Source organism: Monoraphidium neglectum, assembly GCF_000611645.1.
Source record: "Monoraphidium neglectum strain SAG 48.87 unplaced genomic scaffold scaffold00006, whole genome shotgun sequence".
NCBI classification, from domain to species: domain Eukaryota; kingdom Viridiplantae; phylum Chlorophyta; class Chlorophyceae; order Sphaeropleales; family Selenastraceae; genus Monoraphidium; species Monoraphidium neglectum.
In genome coordinates this window covers 48,207-60,090 of record NW_014013620.1, presented here as the reverse complement: position 1 = coordinate 60,090, position 11,884 = coordinate 48,207, and the positions used below count along the sequence as shown (strand labels likewise).

General features: G+C 64.0%; 3 protein-coding genes across 3 annotated transcripts; all 3 read right to left on the bottom strand.

Annotated features, from left to right (window-relative positions):
* Positions 1 to 1,389: 1,389 nt before the first annotated feature.
* On the bottom strand, positions 1,390 to 3,490 carry MNEG_0088 (hypothetical protein; the record flags this gene model as incomplete). Its single annotated transcript, XM_014051437.1, has 6 exons — positions 1,390 to 1,781; positions 2,033 to 2,093; positions 2,271 to 2,495; positions 2,854 to 2,932; positions 3,254 to 3,284; positions 3,379 to 3,490. 6 exons carry the CDS (start codon positions 3,488 to 3,490, stop codon positions 1,390 to 1,392), a joined length of 900 nt encoding a protein of 299 aa, XP_013906891.1.
* Positions 3,491 to 4,469: 979 nt separating this feature from the next.
* Positions 4,470 to 6,872, bottom strand: MNEG_0087 (hypothetical protein; the record flags this gene model as incomplete). The annotated part of the gene is made up of 6 exons (XM_014051436.1): positions 4,470 to 4,844; positions 5,284 to 5,487; positions 5,787 to 5,876; positions 6,195 to 6,356; positions 6,529 to 6,623; positions 6,833 to 6,872. The coding sequence occupies 6 exons, from the start codon at positions 6,870 to 6,872 to the stop codon at positions 4,470 to 4,472; spliced, it is 966 nt and encodes a 321-aa protein (XP_013906890.1).
* A 1,602-nt stretch (positions 6,873 to 8,474) lies between these two features.
* Positions 8,475 to 11,813, bottom strand: MNEG_0086 (NADH dehydrogenase; the record flags this gene model as incomplete). The annotated part of the gene is made up of 9 exons (XM_014051435.1): positions 8,475 to 8,704; positions 9,040 to 9,109; positions 9,363 to 9,509; positions 9,769 to 9,828; positions 10,081 to 10,166; positions 10,629 to 10,751; positions 11,097 to 11,181; positions 11,370 to 11,453; positions 11,760 to 11,813. The coding sequence occupies 9 exons, from the start codon at positions 11,811 to 11,813 to the stop codon at positions 8,475 to 8,477; spliced, it is 939 nt and encodes a 312-aa protein (XP_013906889.1).
* Positions 11,814 to 11,884: the final 71 nt, after the last annotated feature.

Here is an 11,884-nt window from a genome sequence, read left to right as displayed (position 1 = left end):
GGGGGGGGGGGCGAGACGGAGTGCGGCGGCCTGCCAATGATGGCATGGCTGTGAAGGGTCCAGCGCCATCGCTGCCCTCGCACTGGCCCGCCCTGTTGTCGCTCGTAGTGGATGCCTGACGGTGCCACGCCCTCCTCCCGCGCCGCGCTTGCACCCACAGGTCCGCCGCGGCGACGCCACCGAGATGGCCTTCATCGAGCTGGTCTGAGCCGACTCGACAGCCGTCTTGGACAGGCAGCACCCTGTCGCGCGCCCAGCGGCGGCCGCACGCACGCCCCACGTATGCACGGCGGCGGCGGCGGCGCTTGGGGCAATGCGGGCGCGCAGCAGGTGGCGGCCACGCAGCAGCTTTGGGTGGGGCGAGCCTCGGCTCGTGAGTCATAATAGCACTGGGCTGGGCTTTGCTAGAGCCACTCGCAGGCTCGTGTCGGCGTCGATCCTCAATTGCGGATGCGCCTGGGCGTGCGGGCCGTGGTGCCGGTGTACATGCAGCGCGCGTGTAACCGGTTCAAGCACACCCCCTGTGACTGCATTATGACTGATAACCCTGCTGGGCCTGTGGAGACCGCGCCGGGTGCACAGCGGCCAGCCCAATTTTGGTTTAAAGACCCGCAGCGGTCAACGGCGGTCAGGGAAAGAGACTAACCTGCCGCTGCTGCGCGCCTGCCTGCAACAGACAGTCCTCCTTGCAAGACAGCAGCTGCCAGCTGGCTGAATCTGTCCCTCTTTGTGCTGTGTGCGCCAGTATCACGCCCACTGGGTCACCAGCCAAGCGCTAGCCTGAGGCAGCCGCACAAGCCGGACGCGCGCGGCCAAACAGAGCGCATGGCTGGAGCAAGCGTGCCGTGCCCGAAGTTTACAGAAAGGCATGCTGCACAGTTGGCATTTTTTGCACGACAGGGGTGAGAGGTGGCTGCGGCAACCATATGCAGGCTGCCACAACCAACACCAGCCAAAGGGGGGATTCCATGAAGAGCAACCCAGTTCAGCACCGTGAACTGTGGTGGGCTTTGAGGACCAAGTCACATCACCGGCACACAAGATAAAGGGGGGTTTTCAAGGAGTATATCACGCCCTTGGGCTGTGATTCGGTTTGCGCCGCCCTTGTGCGCTCCCGCGTGACTGGATGCGCGTACGGGCGGTCACTCTGCAGTTGAGCTGGCTTGGGGGCAGGGAGGCGCCACCGAGGCCAGGGCACGCGGGTGCTTTGAGCCATATGGGGACGAGGGCCTCATCCATGAGCAAGTTCTTAGGGAGCGCATCCATTCATCCACACTTGAAGGTGAAGTGCATGACCGTCCAATCAGCGCGCAGCCGCCGCCTTGACCATGGGTGCGACCTCCTTGCCTGTGCCAGCCGTCAGGCAGCAGTGCGCTGCACCGGGCGCCCTCACAGAAGCAGCGCGGCCAGGCCTGCCGCCGCCAGCGTCAGCCCTCCGGCGGACGCGGCGCCGGCGGCCGACTTGGGCGCCGCAGGCTTGGGCGACGCGGCGGCCGGGGCGTCGGCGGCCGGGGCGGCGGCAGCCTTGGCGGCGGCGGCCGGGGAAGCGGCGGCCTTGGCGTCAGTGGGGGCGGGGGAGGCGGCGGCCTTGGTGCCGGCGACCGGGGCGGCGGCGGCCTTGGCGTCGGTGGGGGCGGGGGAGGCGGCGGTCAGCTTGGCGGGCGTCTTGGCCTTGGCGCAGGCCGCGGCGGCGCAGCCCGGGTTGATGGTCACTGTGCTGGTGGCCGCGTTGAAGCCCTTGCTCGAGCCGGCGGCGCTGGTCGTGCGGAGCTGGGCGCTCGCTGCAAAGCGTGGGAAGGGAAGAGGAGCGCGCAGTTAGGGACGGATGGGCCGCGGAATGCAAGGGAAGCCAGTGCTGTGTTCCACACGGGTCTGGCCAAGGATGTGCGCGGCCGCAAGGGGGGGCAGGGGATTGGGCGGCCGCTTTTTGCGCTGGACGCGGGTGCCGGGGCGCGGGCCCCTGGCGCGCGGCTGGCTGGCTGGCTGGCGGCGGCGGCGGCGGCGGTGCGCAGCGGGCGGGAGGAGGGCGTACCCGGGGCCTTGCAGGGGACGTCCCACTTCAGGGCGGAGGAGGCGGTCTTGTTGGCCGTGCCCTGCATGAAGCAAATGAAGGAGACCAAGCGTTTGGCGCGTCCCCAAGGTCGCATCTGGATCAATTGTGAAAGCCCTCAACTGGCCGGGGGCATCGGGGCTGCCGGGCCACGAGGCGTTCATGCATGTGGCACTCACACACCCCGCCAGGGCCAGGCACAGGCTTTGCGTGCACGCACTCGCCAAGAGCCCTCCAGGCCCGGCAGGCCAGGCAGCCCTGTCAGCAGCGGGCCGCGCCCGCCGCCACCGGCCGGCGCGAGGCCCGGGGCGGCGGCGTCACTCACGTAGTACCAGACGCGGCCGGGGCAGTCCTTGTCGACGGGCTTGAGGACGCCCTTGTCCTGGGAGCCCAGGACGCCCACGCTGGCGGTGGTCAGGGGCAGGCGCGCCTCGGGGTAGAGCACCTGGAGGGGGTGGGGGCCGGGGTTGAGATGGGCAAGTTTGTCACTCGGAGCCGCATCTGTGCCTGTGTGCGTCAGTGTGTGTGTGTGTCAGCAGCTAGCCGCGTAAAATTCTCAGGCAATGTGCCACTCGGGCGCAACGTGCAACGCGGGGGCCCCTGACGTCGGCGACTCAGCGAGAGGCAGCGGCCTTTAGGACCGGCTCCTTCACACTCCCAAGGCTGTGCACAGAGGAATGTGTGCATGCATTCCTGCACCAGCTGCACTTCAAACGGGCGGCGGCTCTGGCGGCCGCGTGCAGGCCGGGGCCCGTGCTTTGTCACACTGCGCGTTCCAGGCGCCGCCGTCGCCTCTCGCGCACCGTGACGCTGTAGGAGACCCCGGGGCAGACGGTCTGGACGGCGGCGCCGGCGGCGTTCTTGATCACAAACTTGATTGCGCTGAGGAGGGTCGGGGTCCAGGAGCAGAGGGGGGCAGGCAGGGGTGGGGCAGGGGGCTTGATGCACAGCACAATGGCCGATGAGTAATCCGTGGCAGTCCAGCGGGGTGCATCACAAATGGGTCACCGAGCCCCTGCATCTGTGACCAGCCGGGACCAACTGCATCGGATAGCATTCGGCAGCACTTGCTACGTGACTTTTGCTGGCGCACAGCAGCAGGCGCGTGGGAGTGAGCATGCGGCGGTGGTTGCGGTGCATGACGCAGAGGCGGCACTAGTTGCCGCGCACGACGCATCGATGGTGGCGGCGAGGTGTGTTCACCTGTCCGTCGTGGGAGCCTTGTGGCCGGACTCTGCGTTTGGTCCGAGAAGCTAGGGGGTGTGAGGCGGCTGTGTAACCCGTGGCCGGTGATCTGGAACGCCATAGTTTCCCATGCGACATCGCACCTTTAGTGGTGGGATGCGCGAGGCATCCCTTCTTCTCCGCGACCCAGAGCCCGGGGTACCCCAGGGCGACCTGGATGCACGCCAGCAGCACAAGCAGCGACACGGCGCGCATGGTAGACATTGCGAATAAGGTATGACAACAACACGGCAAGCAATGCTGGGTCTCGGGTATGGAGGACTGCCGGGCGTGGCGGTGGAATAGGTACAGTATCTACCGGTGGTGAGAGATGATGACGCCTCACGAAGGCGGCTGAAGCATTGCCGCTCGACGCCCGCATGGTGTGCAGCACGCAATCGTCATGAAGCTGTGAAATTGTTCACTCATATGTGAAGCGGCACCCGCATGCGATCGCGGCTGTCCTGTTGCGCGGCCCGCGCGGTGGCCAGGCCAGCTCCCCACCAGCTCCCCACCTCCCCCTGGAAAGTAGCCATGGGCATGCAGCTGGGCTGTGTTTGTCATGCATCGTGCAAGATCTTACATCTAGCAGCATCCAGCTGGTCTGCGTATTGACTTTAATAGCATGGTGTTGCTGCTGACAAACTGGCCCATGTGACTGCAGTAGCACCACTTGCAGAAGGCTGCACTTACCCACCCCAGCCATCAGCCACCCCTCAGGCCCACTCCCTCAACCAAGCATTTCCACTTGCTGGCCTTATCCTGTTAATCATATGGCAGGGATCATTTACATGCCCTTGACAGATGCAAAGATGGGCCACCACTTGCCATGAACTCTTGTTGGAGGATCTCAGGATCCAAAAGACACAGAGGCGCTGCTCTGACAGCTCCCAATGGGGCTGCGGCAACGCGCCATTGCCGGGCACATGCATAAAGGGTGCAGGAAAAAGAGACGTGCCCACTGCTTGCAATGATTGATTGCGTTCAGCCGTGCACCAACCTTTGGATCAAACGAGGTACAGTATCTCATATCCCGCCCATCACAGCCATGTGAATGACGCTGCACGAATGAGGGCCATTTGAACCATACGGGCGTGCATTGTTCACGCATGTATCACCACAATGTGAAACCACGGGATCGCCAGAGGCAGGTGGGCCTTGCTGGAACCCTGACTCGTCACATGCCACAAGGTGTTTACAGGGCAAGAGCCAGGAGCCCAGCCACAACCAGAGTGACGGCTCCGGCGGCAGCGCGGCTCGCGCTGCTCTTGGGGGCAGTAGTGGCCGGGGCAGGGGATCCAGATGCAGGGGAAGCGGAGGCAGGGGAGGTCGTGTTGGCGGCCGCCGCCACCGCGGCGCTCGCGTTGGCAGCAGCGACGGTGACGGCCTCTGTCGCGTTGGCAGTGGCTGCGGCGATGCCATCGGTGGCGTTGGCGACGTCATCGGTGGTGTTCGTGGCGCTGGCTGGGGTTGCAGCCTTAGCAGCGGTGGTGGTGTTGCCGGCGGTCGCGTTGGCGGCGGCGGGGGCTGCCGCAGCGCGCGCAGGCTTAGCAGCAGGGCTGACGGAGGGCTGCATTAGCAGGGTTGGGATAGGGGGGCAAATGCAGGTCAGTGGGTGACGCCAGCATCAGCGATGACTCTGGACCGCAGCCAGTCACATGGGACAATCCCCATGGCACGCTTTGGCGGCGGCCTGCTGAGCTCGCGCCGGCCCTGAGAGTTCAGCCCCGCCTGTCCGAGTTTGTGTGCTCCACTGCACGCAGCCTTCGACAATCACAGCGGCTGCGACTGGAACAAGAGCACCGCTGGCGCAGCAGGCAACCCCCTTGATGGAGCGCGTCCGCGTCCGCCCAAGGCAACCAAGGCAACAATGAAGAGCAAAACACAGGGAATCACAACTCAGGTCGGTTCACGCACCCATCAAAGATGTGCGCAACCTGAACCACGAGGTGGTGGTCGCCGGTTTCAGAAGCAGCAAGAGCAGCACCGAAAAATACGCCCCTCCGCACCTTGGCGTCCTTGTCCTTTGCAAACGCGTCCACCACGGGCGCCGCGGCCGTCGATGCGACCTTCGCGAGGTTGGAGGAGTTGCCCTGCTTCTGCGCGGCGTTCACGGCGGAGACAGCGGCGCCTGCGGCGGCCTGGGCGGCCCTGTTGGCCTCGTCCTTGCTGCCGCCCTGCTTCACCACGTTCTCAGCGGCCTTCTGGGAGACCTGGGAGCGCATGGATCAAAGGGGGAGGGGCACGAGCACGGCGCAAGGGGGCGGTTGGAAGGGCAGGTGGAGTGGTTTGCTGGCGCTGGTGGGGCTTGTCATGGAAGCAGCCCGTTGCTGGCACCAACTGGGGGTGACGTGCCGCAATCCTGAAAGGCCTGCCAATCAGCCCTTAAAACACTGCAGCCTTTTCATAATGTCTTGCATGTCCAGATCCTGAGGGGCGTCATCACAAAAGCAGGCCTGCAAAGTAGGCCTGCAATGCTCGAAGTAGGCTGGCGGTGCACGCATGCACCCACCGAGCTGACCACAGACTGCACATCGCTCTTGAGGCCGGTCACGCCACTGGGGTTAGCAGTCTTGGAGATTGCTGGCAGGTTGGCCACGGCCTAGGGGTCGTTTGGGGGAGGGTTATGGCGGAGAAAGGGGATTGTGATAAAGTAACAGGGCAGGGCCGGGTTAGCGGCAAGGGGCAGGCAGGCTTGAATGAAGGTGAGAGGCGGCGACGGGGGACCCTGCAAGAGACGCTGGGTGGGCTGACGGCGCTTGACTAGGTGGATAAGTGGAGGTCGCTGTGGCTTGCCAGTCACATACTTGGTGCGCAAAGCCTGCTGCCGAGCAGGGTTTGCAGCCAGGGCAGCCATCAGGCGGGCAGGCAACCGCCTGGCCGTGTGCTTCGGGCATAAGAGGCGGCCGGGCCGGCTCACATTGTTGAGGGCGGCGGCGGCGGCGTTGCGGGCAGCGGCGGCGATCTGGGCGTCCGTGGTGCCGGGGCGCGCGGCGGCGTTCTTGGCGCCGTTGGTGGCTGCCTCCGCCACCTGCTTGGCGGCCAGGTTTGCCGCGTTCTGGTCGCCGCCCTTTGCAATGATCTGGCGGTTTGGTGCCGTATGGTTGCGCAGGGGGATGTCAAGTGTCGCAGGAGCACGAGCATTGAAACATTGTGCAGGAAGTTTGAGAGCGTGTGCATGTGCATGCAGAGCGCGCAAGGCATGAATGCAACCGCTAGAGCATGCCAGCCGTGAAACAAAATTTACGGCCCACCGTGTCAGCAGTCTTTGATCCGTACTCGCTCAGCACAGTCTGGGTCGCAGCACCCCCAGGCAGCTGCAGCAGGCTGCGCGCGGACGCGCCCGCGCCTACAATGCAGCGAAAGGGGAGGAGGAGCGTGGCAGCGGGCGGGGGTGTCAGGAGGGCGGCGATGCCACGCCGCCAGGGGCGCTGCGGTCTCCCGCAGCACGACTCCATGCTGCGGTTGTTGCACCCTGCAGCGGCTGCACAGGAAGGATCTTGTTTGAGAGAATTCCCACAATGCAATCTACCCCGCACGTAGTCAACGACCACTCACACAGCGCAGCGACCACTACGTACACCGCGAAGGCCTTCATTGCGAAAGAAAGCGGATGCTGGGTAAAAAGAATGCTGAGAGGTTTGACAATGCTTGATGGAACAAACACTGGGCTTGACGCTGCAGGCGGGCTGAAGCATGGTCCATGCTTCGGGTTACACCTTTGCCCAACGGTTGCCCGGTAATCCGTGAACGGGTGCATCAAGGGCCAAAAGTGTAGAAATACGTGCAATATTGCTGCTATCAATCATGCACACACTGTGCGACTTGGGCGTGTCGGACGCCGTGCTCGCCGGCGCAGCACGCGCTGCCGGACACCTGGAGGGCCCATGAGACCAGCGCGGCCAACGCGTGAAAGTGTAAACAACAGCTCAACAGGAATCCGCACGCCGCAAAAACCTGTATTTCACGCTCTCCCACGCCCCGAATGAAAACGTCAGAACCTACCAAACAGGGTAGGAATTTTAAGCGTTGGGGTGCTTCGCCGACGTGCGAGGCGGCTCGCCAACTCGCAGCAGCATCACCCATCGGAGCCGGCATCAAACACAAAACCCGGAAGTCCTAGTGACTGAACCACCTGCCATCCATGGCGGCGTTCTTGCTGCATTTTGTGCAGTACAACGCAGTGAAAACAGTATCGGCAACCGCCACCGGTCATGCGCCCTCCTGCCAAAGTTGCGTGGAACTATCCCCCAGCGGCCAGGATGAGCAGGCATCCAGCCGCACCCTTGCTCACAAGTGCGTGCAGTGCGCGAGTGCAATATGCAAGCGCTCCTTCAAAAGCGGGGCGCAGAATGCAGGGTGGGGTTTGTCGCCGCGCCGGTCGTGGTCGGCCGCTGGTTTGAAATGTTTGTTGTGCATGATCTGATGGCGCCCATCAAAACTGGCTCAGGTCGCGCCCAAAAACTTTTGCCTTCAACCTAAGAGGCGGAGGGTGGGGGGCGGGGTACATAGCCCGTCGGGCGGTGTGTCGCGATGTTTGAAGCTGTGCGTAAGCGTGGGGGCCAGGGTGACGAGCACGAGCGTCGGAGAAGAAGTTGGGTGCAGCGGCGGCGGCGATGGTCCCTTCGGAGGCGGCTGCGCGGCTGAGTGGCGTGAGTTGCGCGCGTATGCTCAGCAGCTCTCAGCAGCAACCTGTCCATGGACCCTCCTTGTGGCCCCTCATCAGGCAGCCTTGCCCGGACGGGTGCGCACCAGTCAAACAGGATTAGCACGCGGTTCCTGAAAGACACCTGCATGTGGTGGGCACGAGGGTGAGACAGGGCTGAATTGCGCGAGAGAATATGCCGCGCGTGCGTGAGGAGGAGGAGCGTCAAGGTGTCCCCACCGTGGGTGACCTGCGCAGTGTGGGGGTTCAGTCATAAGTTTGGCACGAAGGGAAGCGTGCCGCCCACTGCACCCGGCAACCGCAGCTGGCTGGAAGCGCGACGCAAGTGCATGGCGGAGGGTCGCGCAGGGGCAGCCCCTGATGCTGATCCATTACGATTTGGAATGGCTGCGCTCAGTGCGTGGCAGCAGCAGGGGATGCTGCCTCCACAACAATGTGTGCCTACAGCACCATGGCTGCTGCGATGCGCCCTGGCACGCGACTCAGCCTGGAGGCCTCGCCGCGCCATGCCGCTGGCCCCAGGCCCGTCGGCTGTCAATTCACAGGCAGAAAGCTTTTCAGCCCCGAAACGCCTTTCGAGCAACCTTCGTGCTGGCTTGAGGCTGCGATCCCGTAGCTCGCCGGTGGGGGCGTGCTGCGTGCAGCCAGCCGCGCGCGCGCCTGCTTGGTGATGTACACGGACCGCCACAGCAGGAAGGCCAGGGACCCGGCTACGTCGAAGCTGCTGTCCAGCACCTCGGCGCTGACCAGGGCCTTCTCGTTGCCTGCAGGGCCGGAGGTGCCGCCAGGTGAGCGGGGCCGGGTAGCGGCGGTTTCGAGGGGCGGAAGGGACGGAGGGGCAAGCGTGCATGCTCCCCAGGTTGCGGGGGCAAGGGTCGCGTTTTGTGTGTCAAAAAAACATGTTTTGGTGCCGTCAGTCGCGCATGCTGTCAAGCGCTGTGCACGGAGGGGGAAGGGATGGCACCGACGGACGCCGCAGCCCTGTCCTTGGACGGTAGCATGGCTCGACTCTGGCGATGCCTGCACCCCTTTGCGTCCCCAAACCCCTCAAAGAACACGCAGTGCAGGAAGTGCTGCGGGGGGCGGCGTGGCGGCGCACCAATGTAGGCCATCAGGCCAAGTGAGAGGAACTCGAACGGCTTCCGATAGTACGACACCCCGGGGGGCGCCTGGGAGTGGGTGAAGCAGGGGGCAGGTGGGTGATGCGTGGGGTGGGATGAGGTTCGCTGGTTGCCTCGGAGGGGGCCACATGCGCACACTGCCCCGCCGCAAGGGCGCCGCCGCAGGCCAGCCGGAGAGCAGAGCATGGCACCTTTAATAGTGTACAACCATGCCTTTTTGAATGCAATGTGTTCAACCCATCCTACATACCCAGCCCGTGCGTATTGCAACAGGTGCCCGCCAGCACTGTCCCTGGCCCACCTGCGCATACGTGCTGTCATTAGTCAGGTAGGCCAGCAGGTCCAGCTCCGTCAGCCGCGGCTGGTCAGACATGCGCGCCGCGTCGATCGGCCGCAGCTGCAGCGCCGCGGCGCGGTCCGCCTCCGACAGGTCAACACCAGGGTCCACCTGGCTTGCGGAGTAAACACGGATGTGATTGAGACATGCAGGCGGCAAGGTGAGCGTGCTGAGTGCCTCTCTGTGGCCCCTCTTGACAGGGCGTTGGCTGCGGCAGGCGCGGGGGGTGCAGCACGCGGGCTGTTGTTAAACAGCGAGCGTTTCGGTAAGCCAAAAATCGCTGCCCACGAGCTGCACGGCTGGGCGGCTGGCATAGCGGGCGGGCAGTGGGCTAGCCGGCTCCTGCACGCGCCTTCATGGGAGGTGGGACATTCAGGCCGCCCGTGTTGGGCTGGTAGCCGCGGTTGATCATGCGCGCCACGTAGGCGCCCTGGAGCGTGATGAGTCAGCTTTGAGTCAAAGAGTGGCCAAGGCTCAGGTCGTCCTGGAGCACGCGGCTGCACGGCTATGGCGCACCCAGGCACAAACTAACGTTGCAAGTAGGTTTGCAAAGATTTGCATCAGGCGCGCGCCGTCACCGCCAGAATGGACGCAAGCGCAGCCTGCATGGAGGCCTCGGCAGCCCTGGACAGCTAGGAGTTTAGACGCGTTCAGATGGGTGGGCACGATGGGGAGCTCACACCTGCTGGCCGGCGACCTGGGCCGTAGGGGGCAGCGGGGCCCCGAGCATCTTGCTGCAGTCGCCCAGCGCAATGATGTCCCTCGCCCCTGCAAAATTGAGCAAAGCGCTTTTGCTTGAGACGCCGACACCCAAGCAGGTGAAGCAGGGATGGGACGAGGATGCAGGGCCTGAGGGTGCATGATGAACAGGGGGTGCTTTGGAGGCGGACGCAGCTGCGCACGCCAGCTCGTATCAGGGGCCCTTGTAAGGCGGTCAGGAGGGCGTGCAGGCCTCAAGGGGCCCCTGATTTGTCCTTGCCCCCGAAACTCCGCTCAGATTTGCAACGGCAAACCTGTACGGTCACTTTGTCCTCACCGCGCCTTTCAAGGGTGCTGTGCGTGCCGCGCGACGTTTTCAAACCCCCGGCCCCTGCGCAAGCACCCTCACGCACATTGCTTCACCAGCAGAAACATAATGTGCAGCACACGAATTTCCACGCACGTCCTGGCAAGTATCCAGCTGTTGAGTGGGTCGTTTGAAACACTTGGGCATGGGCAGGGGTGGTTCACCTATGACACGCAGGTAGGGGTCGACCGAGAGCTTAACAGCGGCGGGGTTGGCAGCCTTTGAGAGCTCCACCTGCTCGGGGATGGCCCCCACCAGGCCGCGCACCAGCGGTCGCGCCGCGTTGCCTGCATGGGGGTTCGATCGGCAGGGGAGCAGGGAAGGTTGTAGTGCATGGGGACGCTGAGCGGCGTCGGCGCCGAGGGGCTGGCAAGTAAGGGCACGTGGCCGTCACTGCAACAAAGCATCATGTGTGTGGCAACGGTGGGAGGGACGTAATGGATTTTGTATTGCATGTGAGGTTCCCCATGCCATCGAGGCTAGCTGTGGTTGCACGCTGTCAAGCGAGTCTGGCAGCCTCCCAGGAGTGGGTGCGCACCCGAGGTTGCTGCACAAGTGCGCCTTGCTTGAAGGACTTTGAACAATCAATAAGCAGTTTCAGTGAGCGTGTCTGCCTCCCCCTAGCACCCCACCTGCGGACCACAGGCAGAGGCCATAGGGCATCTTCTCCTCAGCGTTCGTCTTGACGTTGCACAGCGTGATCTCGTCACGCGCGATCTGTGTGACCGAGGTTAGATCGAAATCCGCAGGGCAGGTCGGCTGTTGGAGCGACCTTTCAGGCAAGCAAGCTGGGAAGCAGTTTCACAACAGGGCGTGTGCATGGCGATGAAAGGCGTTACGCAGGCTCGATGCGCTGCCCAGCCGCCCACAAGGCCGCCTGTGAGTGATGCTTGGCACGCGCTCACCGCTGTGACCCTGACTCCAAGGCGAATGTCCACCGCCTGCTTTTGCATCGTCTTGATTGCCTGCGCCTGCATGGGGGCGCTGAACTGCGGGCAGGGCGGGGCCGGCCAGAGCGCGCATCGGGCAGCGGCAACAGCAGGTGGCTCCGTGTTGCACGTTGTCAGAATGAACACACGCGTGCCCATATCACAGCAAGGATCGAGGCCGGGGTGCCGTGTGGGTTTGTGATGAGTGCCAGCATGCACAGTTTTGGGGCCACTCACACTGCAGCAGCAAATCAGGCAATCCACACCTTGCGTCGCAGCATGCCTTTACGCAATGTGCAGGCGCCCACCGGCGTGCACACAGAACCACCCAGCCCCCCATGGGGGCCGGTCTCAACACGTGCACACCGTGGTGAGTATGGAGTCCATGTTCTGCAGCAGTGTCACCCGCACGAACCGCATGAGGTCGGGGTACTTGCGCGCGAGGTCAATGCGCAGGAAGTCAGACAGCGTGCCTGAGCGCAGGCGGGGGG